The sequence below is a fragment of the Leuciscus leuciscus genome (assembly GCF_965113295.1).
Source record: "Leuciscus leuciscus genome assembly, chromosome: 19".
NCBI lineage: Eukaryota > Metazoa > Chordata > Actinopteri > Cypriniformes > Leuciscidae > Leuciscus > Leuciscus leuciscus.
Window position 1 is genome coordinate 10,807,794 of NC_138743.1, and position 23,390 is coordinate 10,831,183.

General features: G+C 36.2%; 1 protein-coding gene across 1 annotated transcript; it reads right to left on the bottom strand.

Moving 5' to 3' along the window:
* Positions 1-2,211: 2,211 nt before the first annotated feature.
* Positions 2,212-22,453, bottom strand: stum (stum, mechanosensory transduction mediator homolog). The gene is made up of 3 exons (XM_082148338.1): positions 22,148-22,453; positions 9,693-9,872; positions 2,212-3,655 (listed from the first exon to the last, which is right to left on the bottom strand). The coding sequence occupies exons 1-3, from the start codon at positions 22,314-22,316 to the stop codon at positions 3,621-3,623; spliced, it is 384 nt and encodes a 127-aa protein (XP_082004464.1). The 5' UTR covers positions 22,317-22,453; the 3' UTR covers positions 2,212-3,620.
* Between the last annotated feature and the right edge of the window lie 937 nt (positions 22,454-23,390).

The window sequence follows — 23,390 nt, forward strand, 5'->3', positions numbered from 1 at the left end:
CGAGAAAAACCAGCGAGACTAGAGGAATGCAGGGAAAAGGCCTGCAATGATAGAATACATGCCCAACTGCTTGAGGAACAGCCTTATTTGGAAAAGGAGGCAAATGATTATGCTTTGGAAACAGTCTGAGATAACCCAAGACCCAGAAACACTATAAGAGGGAGAAAAACTGCAGCAAAAATTGGCACAAAGGCAACATTTTGTAACTATTAGGTATTTTGTAAATAATACTAATAATTACACTGCAAAAAAGAGGCTTTTTCATGTAAAAAAAAAAAAAAAAAAATCTTTCCAGTTATATACAGTAGCCTATCTGTCAAAAGTTTGGAAACATTCAAATGTTTTTTTTTTTTTTTTTTAAAGAAGTCTCTTGAGCATAAGAGAATTCTTAAAAAAATTAAATAATAATCTTTCAAAACTTTTGACAGGTACTTTATTTAAGATATTTTCACTTTTATACTTAAAATAACAAAATATGTTTATATTCAATGTGCATTCTTTCTTTCTCTTAATATCTCATGTAATTCAAGCAAATAATAAGTGTTAAAGTAAATATACCTTTTCAAGGAGTTTTATTTTTAATTGGGAAATATGAGAAAAAAAAAATTCATTAAGAAGGAATGTTTGCAGGGTTGACCATGATGTGTCCTGACTGTCAGGGTTCTGTCACTTCTGTCTAGTTTATATCTTGGTTTGGTGACAGAGCTCTGACAGTCCCGGTTTGTCATGTGCTTGTGTTATAGTCCTGTTTGTTGTGAGCACATGGCTTGTCATGTGTTTCCTTGTGCCATGTGCTCTCCTGTAGATTGTCTAGCCCCTCCCATCTTGTTATCTAATTATTGATTAATTTGCCCCACCTGTCTTCCCTCCTTACCCTCTTTTGTTTGCTTCCCTATTTATTCTCCCTGTGTTTGCAGTCCTGTGCTGGTTTGTCATCGATGTATCATTGTGTTCCTGTTTCCTGCCATAGTTCTGTTATATTTTGATGTCTGTCCTGGTTTTTTTTTCCCCCATGGGGAGTTTTTGTTTGTATTTTGTTTCATTTTTATTAAAGACCCTTCATTCCTGAACTTGAATCCTCGCTTCATTATTACTTCCACCCGTGACACTGACGGGTGAAGCTCAACTACAATGCACACAGTGTGAAAATAGATGTCAAGTCAATCACATTTTGTTCAAAAAAAAAATTATGAAGCCATTCTCTCACTTTCAGTGTACTGTTTTGCTTATAGGAAAACAGTATTGACATTTACTGAAATCATAGAAGTGATAAAAACACCATTCTATTTACTGTATTAAAGAACAACTTTTAAGGTAAGACCATTTGTCATTTGGAAAGTCGGACAGGATTCTTTTTCCTTTCCTCTATACAAAAATGGTGAGGTTTGTGGATTTTTGGGCAGCTTGTAGAAAGCTAAAATGGCAGCTCACCTGATTATTTCTGACAGAAGTACTACATTTACTGTCACAGCTTTCATTAAAACCAACCCTTAAGCTAGGAAGTAATTGTGCACTCAGTCATATCCACTTCCAGTGCAAACAGGAATTAAATAGGCTAACAAATACTGGGGAAAAGCAGTGCAGTCTCTTTTCAGTAGCAAAAACATTATGCATAATTCAAGTCCCACCAGTTTACATTCATGTAAGACATAACCAACATCTGTTTACATTACTTTGCCAAGATGAGCATTTTCACCAAGCGTGAATACACTCCTACCAAACCAAGCACAGAAATACAAAGCCGTCAGTCAGTTCAAGTCGTTACTACAGTAGAAAGACTGATATAATTATGTTATTTTTTGTTTAGGTATCGATTTGGTACTAAAGTACATCCGTATTTGTTTGCGAAACATCATCTTTCCCCAAGAGAGGAAGCCTTTCATCTTCTTTTAATGGTGTTAATTTAATTTCAGTAAGTTGGGTAAATGCCTTTAAGTCATGTCTTTATACTCATTTGTGAGCCGTTGTGACCAAGGAACAGCTTCAGTTTCTGTTATCAGATGATAGCCTGGTTAATGTTTGATATAATGATGATATAAAATTCCTTACAAATAAACAAATACAATTTCCACATACCTCAAATGTGCAAGATTTTGAGTAGCACCATTGCAGAAAAATAATTGCTTCAAGCTTTAATCATACCACCGGATTAGTTACTTCTGGATGTATTTCTTAGTTTGTAATTAGAAAACGAAACAAGACACCAAAATGTCACTTTTTAAAAGCAGAATTTATTAGATATGGTACCTCTGACATTTCTAGAGATGTGACAATTGTGTAAGTCTGCTGAGTAACATATGTTTGGCCGTAATATATGTAGGCCTTTGGACTTAGCACTGGAATATCATTTTGTATTTAAAAAGGCAGCATTAAACACAACAGCACATGACATCACAGAACTAATTCACTTTCTGTCCATATTTACAACAAATCCTCAAATACATTTACAGCACACATTCACACCAGACACCAGCTTACTCTATAGGCCTATACATTTATAACATCCAAAAAAGAGACTCAACAAAATTTGAGACTCCTAGTGCGCGGAACACGATGAACCAGTTCAGAATGCTTCATATTTAGGGCTTGAATTTTCCGAATGTATCGCATACTCAGCAACAGCACAAATTCTGCTTGCTCAGTTGGTGCTATAAATTGGTGGTTAATTTTTCAAATCAGTCTTAAATCATAATGTTTTGCCTATTTCAATTTGCGCCATGCCTTTCTCCTACGTCGGTCACATAAAAATAACTCGCACTTAATTGCGTTATTTCATACCCTACGCATGGGTTGATTAAAGTGGCCAGTCACTATGGAAACTGGCATACAGTGATTCACCAATACTTGGCTGTTTTACTTAACAACAGATTATTACAGGAGAAAAAGGTTATGTTTCTGGCTGGTAGTCTCTGGGTATGAGGACTAATAGAGATTAACAATAACAGGTGATGTATTTGTGCAGAATACAAGTTATATTTTATAAAACAAATACACACTTTCTGTTTTATAATGCTTAATTTAAGTAATAAAAACACAGCACACTATAAAGAAATACTGTAGACACTGTAATGCACTTGACATAAAAAGTATTTTGTGTAGTATGTATTCATAGTGCTCTGTGAGAAGCAAAATTTTAAAAGGATAGCTCACCCAAAATGAATTTTAATTTTATTTTATATGAACAAACATGAGGTTCAGTCATTTTGTGTGTACTGTTCCTTTAAGATTCTTTTTGCTACTGTTTGTAGCTACTGCTAAAATGTTCATAATGTATATTGGTCAATTTAATACATACATTAAGACTAGAGTAAAGTACGATTAAGATCGGTTTTCCCTGACAGAAATATAATGTGTTCGGCACATAGACATTTTGTACGTTTGCACAATTTTTAGAGATATTCACAGAATGTTCATTCTTTTCTGCTGTCCCTCAACAGTCAGGTCCCCTTAATGCAGTACCTGACAGGACAGGAAGTAGCAGGAGTTGGGCTGAAAATCTGCATGTGATCGACCCCTGGATCTCCCAGGCCATGTGGGGTCCGCCTCAAAGCTCCCATGCATGTTGGCCGGACAGCGCAGGAGAAAGGTGCACATTCAAGATTAGGTTTGGAGGACAGCAATCAGAGCTGCTGAGGGGCGGCTTGCTCCCTGTAGCCTGTAAGTACAAGAACATCAGAGATCACAAGACTGTTGTTACTGGACGTATACACTACAATTCAAAGGTTTGGGGTCGGTATAAGAATTTTATAATGTTTTTAAAATGTCTTCTTAGGGCCGTGACACACCAAGCCGACGTAAAAGAACTAGCGACGACAAAAGCTGACTATGTTGTATGACAATATTTGTGCATTGGAATGCTCATCTGTCTCTCGGACTTCTTTGCCTACTTTCATCACTTTTTCTTTTATTCTCATGCACTGACTCGTTCGCTAAGCTGAACAGCCAAGCCTATTTTAATATATTTTAAAATGTAATTTATTCCTGTTATGAAAAAGCTGAATTTTGAGATGTCTTCAATGTCATATGATCCTTCTGAAAACATTCTAATATGCTGATTTGTGCTCAAGAAACAGTTCTTATTATTATCAGTGTTAAAAAAAATTGTTGTGTTTTGCTTAATATTTTTGTGGAAACCGTGCTAAAATAATTTTCAGGATTCTTTGAAAAATAAACAGCATTTATTTCATCTATAAATCCTTGGAAACAGTATAAATGTCTACCGTCACTTTTGATCAATTTAATGTGTCCTTGCCTATGTATGGATTTCTTTCCAAAACAAAAACAAAAAGAACCTACTGACCCCAAACTTTTGAACAGAATAAATGTAGATTGTGTTGCCTAATGATTAAAAATCTGGTCTTGTAACTAAAAGGTTGTAGTTTCTAATTTCTTCAAAGCCTGATCCATAAAGTCAAATACAGAATATCCATAAAGCCTTTTTTTTTTACTCAGCCTCATGTCACTACAAACTCATAGGACATTCTTTTTGTAGGCCACAAAACAAGTTATTTTGACTAATTTTCATTGACTAATTACTGAAATTTTGGGTTGTTCCTCATTTTGTTTTTGTGTGTGCTATTATGTTAGCATAATAATTTACCAGTGTTGTTATTGTTAACTAAAACTAGTTCAAATGTGTTAATTGAAATAAAGCTGAAATAAAGTAAAAATAATAATATTCAATGAAAACTTGAACATAAAAACAAAGGCTGCAAAATCGTAAAAAAAAAATGTGTATATAAATTATACTAAAATAAACCTGTTATCAATAATTATTTTATTACATTGAATCCTTTTTGTGATGTCAAATAAGGTAGATATTTAAAACAGAATGACCAAACAACAGTTTAATTTCTTACAGAAAGCCTACAGAAAGTTTCAAACCATCTTCCGCATTATTAAAAATGTAAAAAACAAACAAACAAAAAAACAGCTCCTCGCCAACAATGCTCAATGCTACCACCTGATGCGAGTGGCACTTGACACATCACTTGGAGGCGTCTGGAAGGGTGACTCAGTTCACTTTTCTTACACATCTCCTCTAAAGAACCTCACTGGTTTAGCTCGAGCAGCAGTCTTATATCTGCATTTACATATCACAGGTTTTGGCTTTATCTTTAAGCATTTATAGTGAGATTTAGAATGGGGATAGACTGACTCATGGCCTTCTTAAAGCATTGCATTAGAACAGGTTTAAACGCAGATGACTCAATGCATTAAAGCTTTCAAGATCCAAGCTTCAAATTACAAGTCATTTTTTGTTGTTGTTGCATGCAAGCCATTTAGTAATCTGTGCTTCAAAACGTAAGGCAAATGTATTAGTTGAAGGGATAGTAGACACAAAAATGAACAACTGTAATTATTTGTTAATATTCATGGCATTCTAAACCTGTATGCCTTTCTTTCTTAAAGAATATCCTGGCCACTTTTTTTAGTGTAATGAAAATGAATGAGGATTGGGGCTGTAAAGCTGACAAATGACCAAAAAGCACCATAAAAGTATCATGAATTTGGTCCTCTTTTCCTTCAGAGCTCTTCAATTATTCAGTCGATCCATTCCACAAAACTAGTCTGAATGATTCGTTCACAAAACAGACTGATCCGATTCTCACTGACTAAATGATTCAGGAGGTTAACAGCCCACAAAGCAAGTTTATGGAAATATGGTATACTAGTCATATGGACTACTTTCATTAAATATTTATTTTATTGTTATGGTGCTTTTGCGTGACAGCCCTATTTCTCATTCAATTTTATTATATTAGCCTCATTTCTCATTATATCCTTATATCCAAAAATTTGTGTTTCATGAAAAAGAAAATCATGCAGGTTTGATTCTTGAGGTGAACTATTACTTTAAACTGTCTTTCAAGGCTGCTGTGCCACAAAGGCAAGGCTGCTTAAAGATCTTGTCAAAGGGCTCAGCGTGCGACTGAAGGAGTTATAGTGGTGCATCGTTGTATCAGTCTCTGTATGAAGTCTCATGTCTGCAAAGCTTCTTTTCTAATGAGCGCTATGGTTCTACTGGCATTTAATGGACAAAAAGTGGATCAAACAGACTGAGAGGAGACTGGCAGATGGCAGGTAGTGGGAGGCACATTATCCAAGATGGATCAGAATAAACAGAATGGGAGAAGCCGAGCTTGCAGCATGTGTAGTGATAATGGGCTGAAATTAGTGACCAAACTGTGAAGACAGCAGACCTGTATCAAATATATTATTATGTTTTGCTGTTTAGGATATTGCCATGTTTTTTTTTTTTTTATTGCATTTAGAATGGTTTACATTAGTGTACTATTTCATAATGCTCACATACACACTGCAAAGTTTTGTCATTCGCATTTAAATGATTCAATGACTTATTCATAAAAAGGCATGTTGGACTTCATGTGGCGTTGCATAGACCGATCATCGAGATTTGCTGCTCGCAGTCGGGGGCAGAATTAAAAACAGGGCCGTCAAAGTCAGACACTTTCTGCTTCCCGTAGCGATGCTCGCACGGTGTTTACGTACTTTTTCACTGATGAAGTGGATTAGATGGAATATTTGTCAAATACATAGACATTTCAGATGTTTTCATGAGGCAACAGAAACACTTTTTATGTACTGCTTAATACAGCATCATCTGTATAAGTATACATTTCATAAGCCTTTCAAGTCAGAAAATTTCAAGTCAGACACCGATCGGTCTGCGCAGCGCCGCATTAAGTGTAACACCTAAAGACTCAACTTGTTTCATTACTAGATGAATCTACCCTGGTAAACCAGAGTTCTCGCGAGAGCACAAGTTGAAATTGCTCAGCGAGTTACTCTGGTGTCGAGCAATAGAGCTCATTAAATATGCCCCTCTATCTGAGCTGCACCAATCACATCGGGTTATCTGATATAGGCGGGCCAGAGGCGAGCCGCGAGCTAAACAGATGACGACAGCGTGTGACGTCGAAGTCATCAGTAAACATTGCAAGATGCCTATGGATAAATAGCAGTGGTTTGAAACGGCTTTGGCCGCTACAATGAACGAGTTAGACTTGGCTTTTTCCCAAAAGAGGAACAGAAGACGGCGCTCGAATCGTTCCTTTGCAAGTAGGGTGTTTTAGCTCCCCTGGTAGCTAAGCGTATGGGGTTTATTGTTGTGATTGGTCATAGTGTTATCCAATTGCGTGCTGTGAGATTTTCAAATGCATGCTTGGTGCCGCCCCTCGAGCTGGCTGATTTTCATTGATCGACACCAGACCATTAATCTTTTAGATTTAGGTCTGGATTTCCAGGCTAAGATGAATCAGCATTTTTGAACGAATATCTTGAGCGAATGATTCATTGTCGCCACCTAATGGTGTAGCGATGTAACTGCTATAAACTTATTCACTTTTATAATTGTATCATTTCAGTTTTTGTAACACAGAAATGAATGACAGGCCTACTGTGTGGTTGACAAGACTGTTTGTGAAGCTGTTTCATACATGGCAACTGCTCTCTCTGACTCCCGAATACCGATTTGAATGTTCGCTGTGATCGTACTTGTCAAACGTTTAATAGACATAGCCGAATCATTGTAATTTAGGAATAATATTGCATAGGTGTCTGAATCGAGATTGTGATCTTTTAATGCAGTGGTTCCCAATCCTGGTCCTGGGGACCCACAGCTCTGCACAGTTTGTATGTCTCCTTTATCTGACACACCCAGTTCAGTTCAGAGCACTTTCCTAACGAGATGATGATCTGAATCAGGTGTGTTAAATGAGGGAGACATGCAAACTGTGCAGAGCTGTGGGTCCCCAGGACCAGGATTGGGAACCACTGTTTTAATGATTAATCGTGCAGCTCTAGTGTTTATAATAAAAGCTTATTTTTGCACTGCACCTCACCTGCTTGAGCATTTGTTGCTTACTCAAATATTTTATGTTAAATCCCTTACTTGGACGATCTTGAGGTTACAAAGGACGCAACAAAGAAACATTGCCTTTACAACAAAACACTTAATTTTTGCAGTGTAGATGCAGTATGTATGTGGCCAATGCGTGCAATATTCAAGGTGTTCTATCTGAGACAGGTCTGAGTATGAGTTGTGACAGGACAAAAGTCAAATATTAGGTCCACCTACCTTCAGAGACTTTCAATCCAAAAGGTTGTGAAGTAATAAAATAAATAAATAATAGATTAGATATTTGAAATAAATCCATAAAAAGATCCATGCAGAACAAAAGCAAGTCAAAAGGGAATCCTGAATCACATTCAACAACGGCACAACAAAATCGAATCTGTGTTTAAATATTCAATAAGAGTAAAATTGTTCCACAGGACAAACATGTGACGTGAGAAATTAAAGTTCTGCGAGTTGCTTCGTCCGCCTACACAAAACAATTACTGCAGCGCTTTCAATCCACTCCTACCAACAGACCGCTCTAATAGTCATTGTTCAAAGAATTCTGGCACCTTCTACTGCCCTGGAAGGCGGAGATGGTATGGAGCGAGAAACGTGAGGTTGAACTTGAACATGAACGGGGTTGACTATGGTCCAATGCAGGGTGACTGCTGAAATCATGTGATCTTTTCTTACACTTACTATGCATGATAAAGGGATAGTTCACCCAAAAACAAAAAAATCTGTCAGCATTTACTCACCCTCATGTTGTTCCAAACCTGTATTACTTTCTTTCTTCTGCAGAACAGAAAAGAATATATTCTGAAGGATGTTTTAACTGTTTTTGTCCATTTAATGAAAGCCCAAAACTTGATGGCATTGACTTTAATTGTATGGACAAAAAAGACAAAATATCTTTTTAAAATAACATATTTTGTGTTCGACAGAAGAAATAAAGTCATACGGGTTTTGGAACGACATGAGGGTGAGTAAATGATGACAGAATCTTATTTTTTGGGTGAACTAACACTTTAACTGTATGTTCTAGTTTTGCTGTAAATCATTAAAAAAAGATCTGTGAGATCACGATCATCAACTTCTTAATGTGAATGTGTGATTTAAATGAATATATAATTTTATATAATAAAGTACATTTTTAAACTTTATTTATTCACTATTTAATGGAACACAAAAGTAGAATTATTTTAAGGATCCATTTTTTGGGGATTTATTTATTAGTTTCTATTTTAACAACAACAGTTCATAGAGACCTTTGCTATCATAATCCAGCAAAGACCAAAAATAAATAAACCAAATAACCACCTTAAAAGTATCAAAGTGGTCAATACTCTTGTTTTCCACAGGAACAATTTTTTTGCCACAAAAGTAAAGTGAATAAATAATATTAAAATTGTAATTTTGGGACGATCTCTTCTTTTAAAAACAACCCAAAGTATTTAAGGGTTAGTTCACTCAAAAGTGAAAATTCTGTCATTAATTACTTAACATGTCGTTTTAAACCCGTAAGACATTCGTTCAAATTCGAAACACAAATGAAGATCTTTTTGATGAAATCTGAGATTTCTGTCCCTCCATTGACAGTCCACGCAACTACCAAAGTTTCAGTTGCTTAGCTGCCAATGAAGGAACAGAAAGCTCTCAGATTTCATCAAAAAGATCTTAATTTGTGTTTCTGAAGATGAACGAAAGTCTTACAGGTTTGGAATGACATGAGGGCGAGTAAATAATGACAGAATTTTTGGGTGAACTATCCCTTTAAATAAATGAAAATTAAAATAACCCTGCTTTGGTATTACTGAAGCATACTCACTTGCGAGAATGACCATGTCCATTCCCCAAAATATGCTCATGATCCAGCCCACCATGACGATGGCAGTGACGATCTGAATGAAGGCAGCTGCGATGTTCAGCCAGAACACACAGCACATGTGCCTGTCGGGCAGGTCTGTCCTCGCTCCGCACAGAACTGTGAAGGCTGAGATGAATGTACCTGTCACAAAAATACAGTGAGATGCTGTCAACATGAGACGAAATGATCCTCTTCTGTGGTTAAAATGGTTAACGCGTGCAGTATGACCTCAGTCTTAATCTCAGCCTAAAACCGCACACTGTAATGATATCATTCATCAGGTTGTGAATTATAGGCATAATTATGGCATAAAATATTAACAACAGAGCTTGAATATAAATTAACATGGTGATTTTAAGAGCAGTCAGTGTCAGACATGCCTGTAGGTTTCGTACATTGGTGGTCTGGGTTGAAATGAATGTTTGTTCTATGCTTAAAAGTTTATCGTACTTACATTTTGGTCTGTATTATTATTATTCACACAATATAGCACACAAATCATTATGGACTACTTATATGATTATTTATGGTCCTTTTATGTATTTAACTGTTGTTATATGAAAAAAGATCTTTGTCAAGAATCTTTAAAAATTCTGGAACAACATGAAATTTGCATTTTTAAGATAATTGGCATTCACAACCTTATTTACTTTCATAATCTGAAGTATTTACAAGTAAAACAGGAAATGTAACAAGAAAAAAATGTAGAGTGGTACTTAATATATATACTGTATTTTTTATTTATTGATTGAATGGTTAAAATTTGGCGTCACATAGCCAGATGGAGCCAGACAATAACAATGAAACAATATCTCTATGTTAATATATAACTGTCACAGAACACACTTGGGAAACAGAGAGATCCATGAACAGTATTTTTAATACCAGGGCAATCCAACTCATAGTCGTCCATGCAAGGGTCAAAATCAACCATAGCAGTCCAAATACAAAAGAAACAGACAAGAACAGACCAGAAACACAGGACAGAAGTGTTGTGACATATAATAACGACTCCATGACAAACACTAAAACAGACAGGCTTATATACACAGGGAAATGACAACACTAATGGGGAATAGGCTGAGTGCAATGATTAGTGACAAGGGACAGCTGAGTGCAATGAGGAAACAAGGATCGTGGGGAATGTAGTTCAGAATGTGACAGACACCGTGGGGAAGGAGGACATCTAGTGGTAACCAGGGAACACAAACGAGACACTGTGACAATAACAAGTACATTTTAAGTACCATTGCTTTAAATTCATATTTGAAATGGATTGTAAATCAATCAAATGCTACTATTTTGGTAGGGTCTTTATCCACTGATCTGCAAGACCAGTCTTAAGAGAAGTCTCACTTGAGAACTTTTGGAAACTTTGCATTAAAGGAGCATTACAGCTGGCGGTTGAAATTGGTACTGCAGTCCAAATTCTAAATATTCGAGAGAGTTGTTTCCCCCATCCCCTCCTCCTCAGACTCGACGCTCATGTGGGTTGCCACAACTTGCCAGATTGAGGAAACGCAACAAGCACAAGCGCAATTGACAATGGAAGGCAACGAGCCTTACGCTGTAAGTTGATGAGTTGATTTATCCGTGTTTTAACATGCCGCTCTGGACATAGAGCTTTTTATATAGACGTCGAGGCTTTTTTCGTGTAGAATCTGATCTCTGACCCAGTTTGTTTGCTGGCTTCCATGGCTGCAATGCGCTGTTTTCCGCCAACTGGCAACCTGGGGTGTCGAAATACTATTGGGTAAATTGGCAGTGGGTGGGAATCACACTAACTAAAAGTAGACATTCCGACACGGAAAATACATTTCAAAGTAGAATAACTGGCTGTAGCATTGTTTTTCGGAAAAACAAGTATGTAAATGTAGCATGTTTCCTAAATATCTGCAAATATATAGTATTTTTACGCTTTTACATACAGTACCTTTAACCAGCATGACACCGTAACTCACCAAGACAGCTCTTGTCATAAATCTTCTATCCAGGGCAATTAGGTTATGAGGAGCTTTCCATATTTGTAAGGCCGATAAGCATAATTTGCACAGATAGAGATTGAGCGAGCAGGCTGCACTGGGCTGCCATGCACAGTTCAGAATCTCATTAGTATCACAATATTATCACAATAATAGATTCTAATGGGGAGGACAGTGGTTGAACATTAGCATAGCTCATAAACTGATGAGTCTCCTGATTGTGAGAAATGTACTCTATTCACTGCGGTTACAGCCTGTCCTTTGGTCAACAGTATGGTCTGGCACTATGAAATGTTTGGCTATTATAAAGAGTAACTGGGACAGAACCTCTTAAGTTTATCTTTTGGAAGGGGCTTTCCAAGTTGAGGATAAAAAAAAAGAAAAAAGAAAACTTTCACAATGTTCTTATTCCCACGACCGTTATACAAACAATACACTTACTGTCCCAAAAAGCAAATAGCTTACAAGACACACCAGAGAAACAAAGAATGAATTTAGGAAATGGAAAATAACAATCTCTCTTTCTCTCTCCATCCCTTTGACTCAAGGAGGAGATATGCACCAACATTTTCATTCATCTATTTACATTCATACATCTATTTTATGTTCTAATACAGTAATATTGTAAGATATTACAATAAAAAAACCTGTTTGCAATTTGATTATAGTTTAAAATGTATTTTTTTATTTCTTGTAGCTAAACCAAAGGACACCATGCCTATACCAAAAGTGCTTACAGAGACGTTTAAAACTGACCAAAAAATAAATAAAAATTGACAGTGGCACCCGAAAACCTTCAGGAGGAGTCTGCAAACGCTCTCCTAGCAACATTGTCTCTCTCTCAGAAGAAAAGGAACTCAACGGGATAATTAACCTCCCACACTGGATGTGAGGAAGGCTAGGAAAATTATAGTGATTGTGAGCCTAATGTGCGGGGATTAGGACCCCTACTGTATCTTATCTTCATGAATCCCTTCTTCATAGAGAAAACGAGTGTGAATGTGTGCATGTCTGAATTACATGTGTGGCATATGCAAGCATACATTTGCCTGTTTGACAGGCAGAAGCATTGTTGACAGCCTGATGCAAGATCACACAGATGATTTGCAATGCAAGTGTGTGTGTCTGATAATATGGTGGAGTCTTCATGTCATTCACTTTAATTAGGAAAGAAAAATCATGGTTTTCACAAAAATACTAGGCAGCACAACTCTTTTCAACATTGATAATAATAAGAAATGTTTCTTGAGCACCAAACCAGAATATTAGAATGATTTCTGAAGGATCATGTGACACTGAAGACTGGAGTAATGATGCTGAAAATTCAGCTTTGCCAGCACAGGAATAAATTACAGTTTAGAATATTTTAAAATAGAAAACATTTCATTTAAAATCGAATAAATGTAATTAATTAATGTAATAAAAATGAATACATTTAATTTGAAATATTTCAAAATATTACTGTATTTTGATCAGATAAATGCAGCCACTAGTGTATGATTTTATGTATGTGTGTATATGAAGAGTTCAGATGCAAAAGCCTCTAAATGCCATCTGAAATTTTCTTATAGAATGATAATTTTTATCAAGCTTGTGTATTTAAGTTCAGTAATTTCACTTAAATGACAATTAATAGGTAATCTTCATTGCCATTTAAGTGAAATTATTGAATTTAAATATACAAGCTTGATAAAAATGATGATTCTATAAGAAAATTTCAAATGGCATTTAGAGGCTTTTGCATCTGAACTCTTCATATATATATATATATATATATATATATATATAATTAAATAAAATATAAAATGTATATATTTATAAATTTTTGAGGGTATCCATGAGTCACGTCAATGTGAGTTTTGTAGGCAGTGTAGTGGAGGCTAGCTAGATAGCATAAGCTAATGCAATAATTTTTTCAGATGCATATGGAAACAATTAAACACATCATTCACTAGCCCTCAGTGTACATACTGACCCTCTAAAATACAACATTGCACACTGTGTTTGGTCCACAGGTGGCAACTAGCTTGATGTATAACAGAGGCATTTCGAATGCAAGGTGAAGGATTAGCCTCAAGGTAGGCCTAGAAAACATGCACAGCGACCGTACCGGAAATTGAAAATTCCACAACAGCTCTGCGGCCTCTATTTATAACAGCTCAAGGATGAGTGCCAAGACAGCTTGCGAGGAGACACAAAAAAGTCAGTCTGACTGCCTGCAGTCATCACAGTTTTCAATCATTCTGTGAGGTGCTGATTACTCATCAGTCATTTACTCTCTGTTCAATCCTTAAAAAAAAAAAAAAGAGAGAGTCATTTAGGTTAACACTGTCTTTTATGAGGCTCACAGCACTCATTTAATACAGAATTTTAAGGGACAACTTCACTTGGAATGACTGGGCCTTGAGAAGATTTAGAAATGATTAACAAGTGCTTGAACATTTTGTAATAAGTAATTTTCATCATCCCAAAAGTTAAACTTCGGGATGAACGTGCTTTATTGCCGAATATTACAATATGTTTTTTCAGTCCACAGAGTTTGGCGCTCTGTTTATTGGTAATATAGACTCATTCATTAATCACACTGCAAGTCTTATGTAATCTGAAGCAAGAGCATCAGTGTAATTTGTTATCGGGTGTCTCTGCTGATTTTCACAGTGCAGCTGTATTAAAAATGAGACCAGAGCAATAACAGTCTCTGGATGATGTTATCCCATTCATCTCATTTTGTGAGTGAAGAGACCGTCTGTATAAAATTAGGAAGTTACAGTGCTCAGAGGGCCTCTATCTTATGCCAAAAACGTTGCGCTGAAAGCAATTTTTCTGCTCTCAGAGCAAACTATTGTCACAAAAACACCAAATGACCCCTAATTCCAGTAATCATGTATAATATTGTAACTGAACTTGTATCAGCTCCAGTTTAATAAAAGAAATCTCATATTTTAGTCTGAAATCCTCTGTGGATTCTTTCAATGCACTTTTCTGAGCCACTGGTTTCCTGTTTGTGTTTCTTCCTTTCTTTTGGGTTGGGTCTCAGCCTTATAAGTCACGTCCACCACACACCTACTGTACTGTCCGTTCACTGACTTTCTGATGCATATTTTACTCAAACCTGGGAAGCTTTTTTTTTGTTGTTGTCTTGGCCTAATTAGATGAAATGTTGACCAGACCTTTTGTTGGTTAGTCCAAGATCTAAGTTTAGACTAGATCAAATCTAACATTGTCCAAAAATGCACACTTCCCTAGAGCAATGTATGCAAACTGTGATACATTATATAAGTTTATCTGCATATGCTGAGATAACTAAACTAAACTAAGAGCCAGGCTGCTCAAATGTACACTATCGTTCGAAAGATTGGGGTTGGTGAATTTAAAAAAAAAATTTTTGGGGAAGATGTCTCATGCAGTAATTTAGCTGCATTTGAACATTTTATTTTAAATTTAAATTTAAATAAATTTAAATTTATTTAAATAAAATAAATGTAAATTTATTTACATTTATTTAGTAAATAAATCTACTGCATTTATTTATTTAAAAAGAAAATTAAAATAAATATTATTTGAAATATAATTTGAATTTTTTTATTGAATCTTGAATCATTTATATATTTTTAATATTTATTTTAAAATGTAATTTATTCTTGTGAAAGCTGAATTTTCAGCATCATTGATCCAGTCTTCAGTATCACATGCTGATCAAGAAATATTTCTTGTTATTATCAATGTTGAAAACAGTGCAGCTTAATATTTTTGTGCAAACAACGATTTTTTTTTTTTCAGGATTCTTTCTTTGTTTAAAGCATTTATTTATTTTGTTTGTAATTTTTTTTGAAAATCAGGAATTTAAGTTTTGGTATAGTAATAAACTTGTTAGTTGTGGTTAAATAACTTGAGTAAATTATTTCCACAGTTGTATGTACGTCCGTTAAAAAAATATACAGGTCAAAGTACAATGCTAAGCTAGTGGATATATTAAGTCTGGGTATATTTTCATAATTCCCACCTGCATACTGTTCTTAACGAACTTCTACAACATGCCGTTGAGAAGAAAGTTCTTCATTGAATATCTATCGTATATAAGTCATTATGGACACTTAAATTCGCATTGCAACTTGCAAAGCTTTGACTATGTTAAAATAATGAAACGAGTAACATAAAAACACCAAATTACAGCACCACTATATTGTTGACCTCTGCAGCCAGTCTATTTTTAGCCTGAATCCACAAGAGAGTTGAGTTAAGGTCACACAAGCGTCCTCTACCTGACAGTCACAGGGTCTTCATCATGTCTATACTTCTGTTTGCTTTGAAAAAAGGCTGACAAGAAGCTTTTAACATTTTATTAAAGATCTAAAAGAAGTAATGTAATCTAAAATGATAACCAGGCTTAATTTTCTCCCCCGTTTAAGTGCACTTTGAAGGACCCACTTGGAATGAATTCATGTGCCGGCTTATCTATCGCTTTCAATCTTAGTGAAGACAGGCAGGGAAGCTTCTGCTGTCATGGAAACTAGAAGAGCAGGGCTAGAGCGATGAGTTCAATTCAAAGAATGTTGGGATCGCATCGGCATGAGCAACACAAACCTCCCAAATTGCCCTGCTGAAAAAAAATTGTTTAAACCAGCATTAGCTGATCTGCACCTAAACCATCAGGCCGACCAGCTAAACCAGTATAAGACCAAGTAACAAGCTTAAGATTTATGCTGTTTTGTTTTCACTGTAAATTACTTCGGTCATTTTAAAATCTCTAGTCCCTGTGATTTACTGTTAATCCCTATTTAGTTTAAAACATCTTGTGGAAATGGGGAAATTAAAGCAAAAAGCATTTCATTATAAAAAATAAATTATTCAGCACATTTAGCTCAGTTTTAGCATTTTCATAAAACTGTGCTCCTAGCATTGATTTTTAAGCTAAATGCTCGAAATTAAAATTTTCCCACGTGAAATGACTTCCCATTTAGATTTTAAATCAGTTTTCCACTTTTAGGCCTTGTGAACTTTCTTCAGATGAAATTCCATCCATATCTGATTACATCTAAAGCAAATATTGTTTGAAAAGGATACATTCTTGGTCTCCACAAAGCCTGAATGCGAAACAAGATATTTGTTTCTCTAGTACCCTGAACAAATGATGCAAATGAGCATGCAAGCCTAAAATTAAACAGCTGTAAATCCAACTGTCAAAATAATTTTGATGCCACCATTTATCAGAATGGCTGACCACATAAGGAAAAAAAAAATTAAAGATGCCACCCAGGAGGTTTGAGTCCAGTATCACAATTTAATTTGAAATCTGCAGTGTTGGGTATAGGAAAAACTCATTGGAACCAGGGTTGACAGGAAGTGGGATTTACTGAATTCTGAGAAAAAATTTTCATCCATCCATCCATCCAGGCCAGCATTCAAAGTTTGTCCTGACAAACTTTGCAGTTTTAGTTAAAGGTACACTACAGTTTGTAACTTTTATTTGTTCAAAATTAACTAAATTTAAATAATAAGTCAATACAACATCAATCCTTCTTCCAAAATGTGTTTTTGTCTTACCCTGATTCACTATGGTAAGCCTATTATATGTGTTTATATTTGAGACCTGACAGGATGGTTTTCGTGGGAAATTGCGTACGCGTCACTTGCCCGTGTGAGTCTCGTCATATCATAAGAGAAAAGTTGAACTTAAATTTAAATTGCAATTCTGCATCCATTTTGTTTTTGCTACCTCAATTCAAATTCAGGAACTGAATTGAAAATTAAAAGGCATTTTCAATGCTCTAGTCAAAGCTTAGTGCAGCTTCTGAAGCTTATTTAACTCTTTCCATGCCACTGAAGAGATTTTCCATCATTTATGACACAACGCTTCCCCGCCATTGATGAGTTTTTTTGGCAATTCATGTTTTTACTGGGGTGCGCTGTTATGGATCTTCTGAAAGAGTACCGCATCACGAGATCCAGAAACAATCAAAGATGATCTGTGAAAAAAACAAAAGGAGCGGATAGTGGTTGCTTATGCGCAAGTAAGCTAACGTGATCATTCATATCAAAACTGCCTTGTCTTACAGAGAAAAATGTCGAACCCACAAAGAGGACTGTGAGGCTTTGGGGGTGTGTCCATCTATATTTTGATCATCGCTCCGAATCCGATCCGGATAAAGCTTTTTGTTTGAAATGTTTTTGTTGTTGTTGTTTTTTTTTTATGAAACTTGCCCAGATTCAAGTGTTCATAAAAAAGAATGAATGAAGCTAGAATAAAATGAAAGTTTTGTGAGTGATCAAAAATCACTGGCTGGCAACTTTTTTTGTAAACGCGGGCAGGGAAGGAGTTAAAAATTAGCTTTCTGTGCTATTAGTCAAACAACCATTTCCATTTCTTGCAACATCCCTGCATAAGCAAGCACCCAGGTACCCAGCTCTTTGTCATTTCATTTTAAAAGAAATCTTCTAATAAGAATCTCAATTGGTGCACATCCAAATTAGCATGATTTGATTAGCTCTGGCACCCAACACATGCCTTGCAAAGTATCTGCAATTAAAGGTGAGGAGAGCAGGTTGTCAAGCATGACTCACTAACTAGAGTGGTAATGGTCTCTGACAACCTGAGCGCAGACTGCGAGCTCAAGAGAGCCCCATTTGGCTCTTGGCATTTTCCCTTGTATCATCGTCATCCAAACATGGGCTCTCTTGTCATAATATTCTGCTCTAGTTTATGAATGAGCAGCTGTGCGGCAAAAAAGGAGCTTGGCAAACCGTGCCCGCGTGCAGAGATGATATGAGACAGGCACATTACTGCCTGTAGAATGCATCTTTGTTCTGTAAGTATTTATATAGTTTATGCATTGATTCATGCTGCGGACCCGTGACACTCTGCGACCTCCAAAAGCACTCCATGTCCTCCAGACTCCAGAGGGACTGGCCGAAACTTGAGGAGGAAACGCTATGCTGAAGTGGACTGCAAGATTATATGACTTTAGGCATGGGTCCACTGGGGGTCTCCTGATGGATGAAACCAATATTGACATAAACACCAGAGGGCCACAAGTGGCTGAGTGATGTGGTCACAGGGTTGATTACTGTATGATCAATCTATCTGCAACTGTCAGAGATGGATTCCAAGCTCTGCAAATGTCCCAGATGCTAAGATGTCATTGGAGGAACGGCAATATAGCATATTCCTGGTATCGTGGTATCAGTACACACACCAGCACACAAAAAATTAGTAAATATCTATGGCTGTGGGGTTAAAGGGAGATATCTGATGTACATGATCCATAAAAGACGAGCGAGCCAAAACGTATCGGCTCACCTACCAAGACGAACGATAGACTAAGTAAATTTAGTAGACTTGGTAAAATTTCAGCACAGTGCTTTTGTATTGAAAGACTTGATAACATTTTACAGTAAAGTCTCATTTGTTAACATCGGTTAATGCATTAATTAAAGTCACCATGAAACCAAAAATGAACAATTCTTATTCATTTATAGAATATTGCAGTATTTATTATAAAGAGAAGCTGATCACTGCAGAGCGAGTGAGAAGAGCTCAGTGTTGCCAGATTGGGAAATGTCCATGTATCGTACCAGAAGCTAAAACATTTTCGTATTTGGAAGAAAATCACCATAGACGAGTCAAACGTACAGAATACAGTTATTTATTTAGACCAGGGGTGGACAAGTTCGGTCCTAGAGAACCGCTGTCCAGCAGAATTTAGTTCCAACCCTAATCAAACACACCTGAACAAGCTAATCAATGTCTTCAGGATTACTAAGGCTATAGGCAGGTGAGGTTTTTTTCAGTGTTGGTGCCAAACTCTGCAGGACAGCCTAGGACCGAACCCCTGATTGACATGACCTGCATTTTACTTTATTGCTAAACTATTGACTTCAGCTTGGAAACAACTGACCTAAGCACTGCGATAGGAACGTTAACTTGTGCTTGTGAGAGAGAGTCATTCTCCACAATGATTGGTCAAGAAGACGTAACGTGAGATGACGTGGAAGACATGCTTAACACCACATTCATGACGGTATACATATCCACAGCTAGATCAATGAGTATGATTACTATGATTACAACGACCATCATTTGAAGTGTCACAAAATTCTGAAATTATCGTACATTCTGAGATTTTTTTCATTATTGATCGTACAGAGGTCAAAATTATCATAGAAATACAATAATTAGCGTACGTCTGGCAACACTGGTGGAGCTTGACGACCGGCTCACCCTCACTAGATGCAATGGGTGGAGCTAGATGGTCCAACCACACCCTAACTCCACCCATTACCCTATTGCTAAATATAGCTACACCCACAGAGGTCTCGGACACCATGCCCACGGACCGTTGGCTGAACATCTGATGCATAAGGCACACAAAATGGAGAAAAAAACCCACAAGATGTTTCGAAGTTGTCATCCGATTGGTTGAATTGTATAGGATTTCCGGAAGACGTGTGTGTTGCGTTCTTCAACAACTGTGTGTCTGCAAACAACAAAGCCATCATGACAACTTCTTTTCTCAGAATTGTGAGATATAAACTCGCAATTGCGAGTCATAAAGTCCAATTCTGAGGAAAAAAAAGACTGATTTTATTACTTGCAATTGTGAATTTATATCACACAATCCTGAGAAAAAAAGTAAGAATTGCGAAATGTAAACTCACAAGTATGAGAAAAAAAAAGTCAGAATTGTGAGATAAAAAGTCGGAATTACCTTCTTTATGTTTTATTCTGTGGCAGAAACAAGCTTCCAAACTTTGCTGCGAAATAACCAAGAGTGTGATAATTTCCTTTTCCCCGAGGTCATGCTTGTGCCTTATTAGACACAAAGGAGATCAATATTCTTCTGCCATGTGTGCTTTTATGCTTTGTAAATTATCCTACAAAACAGCTGATGCATTTAATGTGTCTAATGCAGTGCTACTAGAATCCTTAAAGAGAAATAAGACAATCCAATTGCTCTTTGAAGACGGCATTACAGCACAATCTATATATGCAATTAAGAAAACGGGATGAAAGGAGATGGTCGCAAGAAGATCACACACATGACCAAATACCAAAGATTATCAATTAGACCAGAAGAACACGACTGAGATTCAAGGTGGAAATGACAGTACAGAGATGGATGAATGGATCAGCTAGGAAGGAGAAAAGGTCAAGTTATCAATCAGAGTAATGGAGTGGATGCAATTATTTATGATCGTCCTGATTATGTCTTCTGGTACGCTTGCAGATTCACATGATGGATCTCTTACCACAAAATAAAAATTGTACATGAGCTGAAATAAAAACAGCTCCCGTTGAATTTTGACCTAAATGTCAGCAAGAAACTTGATCTGATCCATGTCCAGATACTCCAAGTGCACTTTGGTGCTTTAAAGCTCAATGAGAAATTAAGGTTGTCCATGATTAAGAAAAAGAAAATATAATTAAATAATCTACCTTAAAAACATGTGCCATGCTATTAGAAATATACTATTTAACTTATATTTATAAGCATTTTTGAATTCTTTTTATAGCCTTTTCAAGATAAACTCAAACTCTAAAATGGCCATCAAGTAACAACATATTTTTCTTACTCTTTAACTACAGTGTGAAAACGCTAATCATTATTGTATCGTATTTAGCAAATGTTTTAATTACAAACCTTAATTTCATTGCATTTTCTTTGGGTTTGACCATTTGACAACTTGACCTAACCATTTCCTGTTTATGGTTTTCTTGTCACATGACAATAAAAAAGGCTTTCTGCATGTTACTTATACCACTTTTACACAAACAAAACTGATTCACTATTTATTGTCCTAAGAAATAATAACACAAGGTGAGCCAACCTACTCAAGGGTTATCTTTTTGAGAATTTCAGCCTTTTGATGAGACTTTTCTTCTCTTCATTATACCACCCACTTCTGACTTCATGCCCCACAAAAACATAAAAATAGCTTTTAATTGAGAAATTGAAAACATGTTCATAGTAGGTGTATCCATTGTCTGAGTGAAGTGTATTTTTAATGTTTTGTAGTGTGAGAAGTAATAGATCAGTACAAAAAAATAATAATGAATGTGTCATCATTCACCCATGTACAACAATATTGTAGCCTATACTTTCACCAAAACCATAATAAAAACACATTAGGGAATGCATACGAATTAGAATTAGAAAGAACTACAATAAGCGTTGCTAAAAGTATTTAAACATTCCCATTGCAAACGTTTTTAAGTATAAACAATGCAATATATGTAGTATATATTGGTATATAGGCTACTTATACAGTATATGTATGTAAGATGAAAAGCAAATTTAAATTAGGCTACTTCAAGTGCACATTGAAATAACTTGTTGATGGAATGCAGTTTATTTCGGGTGTAAATACAGAATACAAACGGTGTCATTTCTCGCAGGGGGTTGTGGTGAAATGGGCGAATTGTCCACTCGTACTCACCCAGTCCTGGCACAAATGTGTTGAGAAACAAGCAGATGACAGCTACTGGGAAAGGCATATATGGGATGGCAGCCCGTAAAGCTCCTTTCTTCTCCCTGACTTGAACAACAACTCCGCTGGTAGAGGAAGAAACTCCTTTTTCGTTCATTTCTGTGTCTTTCTGGTCCATTTCCCAATTTTTTTAATTAATTACAAACCTTGAAATCCTTGTTTTGGTGCGTGCTGGACACTAACAGGCGCAGCTCCAGCGCGAGCGTAAGCTTGATGTTGAAGTGAGTGCGCGCAGTGAACGGTAGGCGTCACACTTACTACTGTGAGCCATAGTAGATGAGAAGGTCGTTACACAAAAGATTTAAAGTCACAGTGGTGACTTTAACGAAGCTAAACGAACGATTATTCATGGATTATCCCGATTGTTTGTAATATTGTGGATACCCCTACTAATTGTTTATGCTCAAAGTCTTCAAAGGGGGTAAACGCTGTAGTTTTGCTGTCAGAATTTAAGAGCGATTTAAAAGCATTTTTCACCCAAAAATTTAAATTCAATAATCATTTTATTCAACCTAGGCTATAACTTTTTTCTTGAACGCAAAAATATAAATTTTAGGGCATGTCTTTTACACAAAAAGAAAAGAAAAAAAAGAGCCTCAATCAGCCCTGATGTCTTCCAAACCCTTAAGACTTTCATTCAAAAAGTTCATAAAGAGATCATAAAACTAATCCATATGAATCGAATGGTTTAGTTCAATATTTTCTGAAGAGACACAATTGCTTTATATGAACAGATTTAATTTAGGCGTTTACATATAAACAGATCAGTGAACATAAGGAAGCTAAACCGAACCTACTCGACATGTGAGAACAAACCTTTTGCAGAAGCTCAAACGTGCTGCGGAACACGAGAACCTCACTGGTTCTTGCACGTGAAGTGAACATGCTTCAGATTCCGTTTACCACAACTGATGTGTGAGTTGATCAATGTTTATATGTGAATAAAAGCCTAAATTAAATCTGTTCATCATAAGCAATAGTCTCTTCAGAAAATTTTGACTAAACCACACAATTCATATGTATTAGTTTTACAATCTCTTTATGAACTTTTTGAAGCATCAAAGTGGTAGTTGCGTAGAAACTAGTTGTTGCGGACAGAAAGCTCTCAGATTTCTTCAATAAGAGCTACATCTGTGTTCCAAAGATGAATGAAAGTCTTGGGGGTTTGGAACAACATGCAGGTGAGTAATTA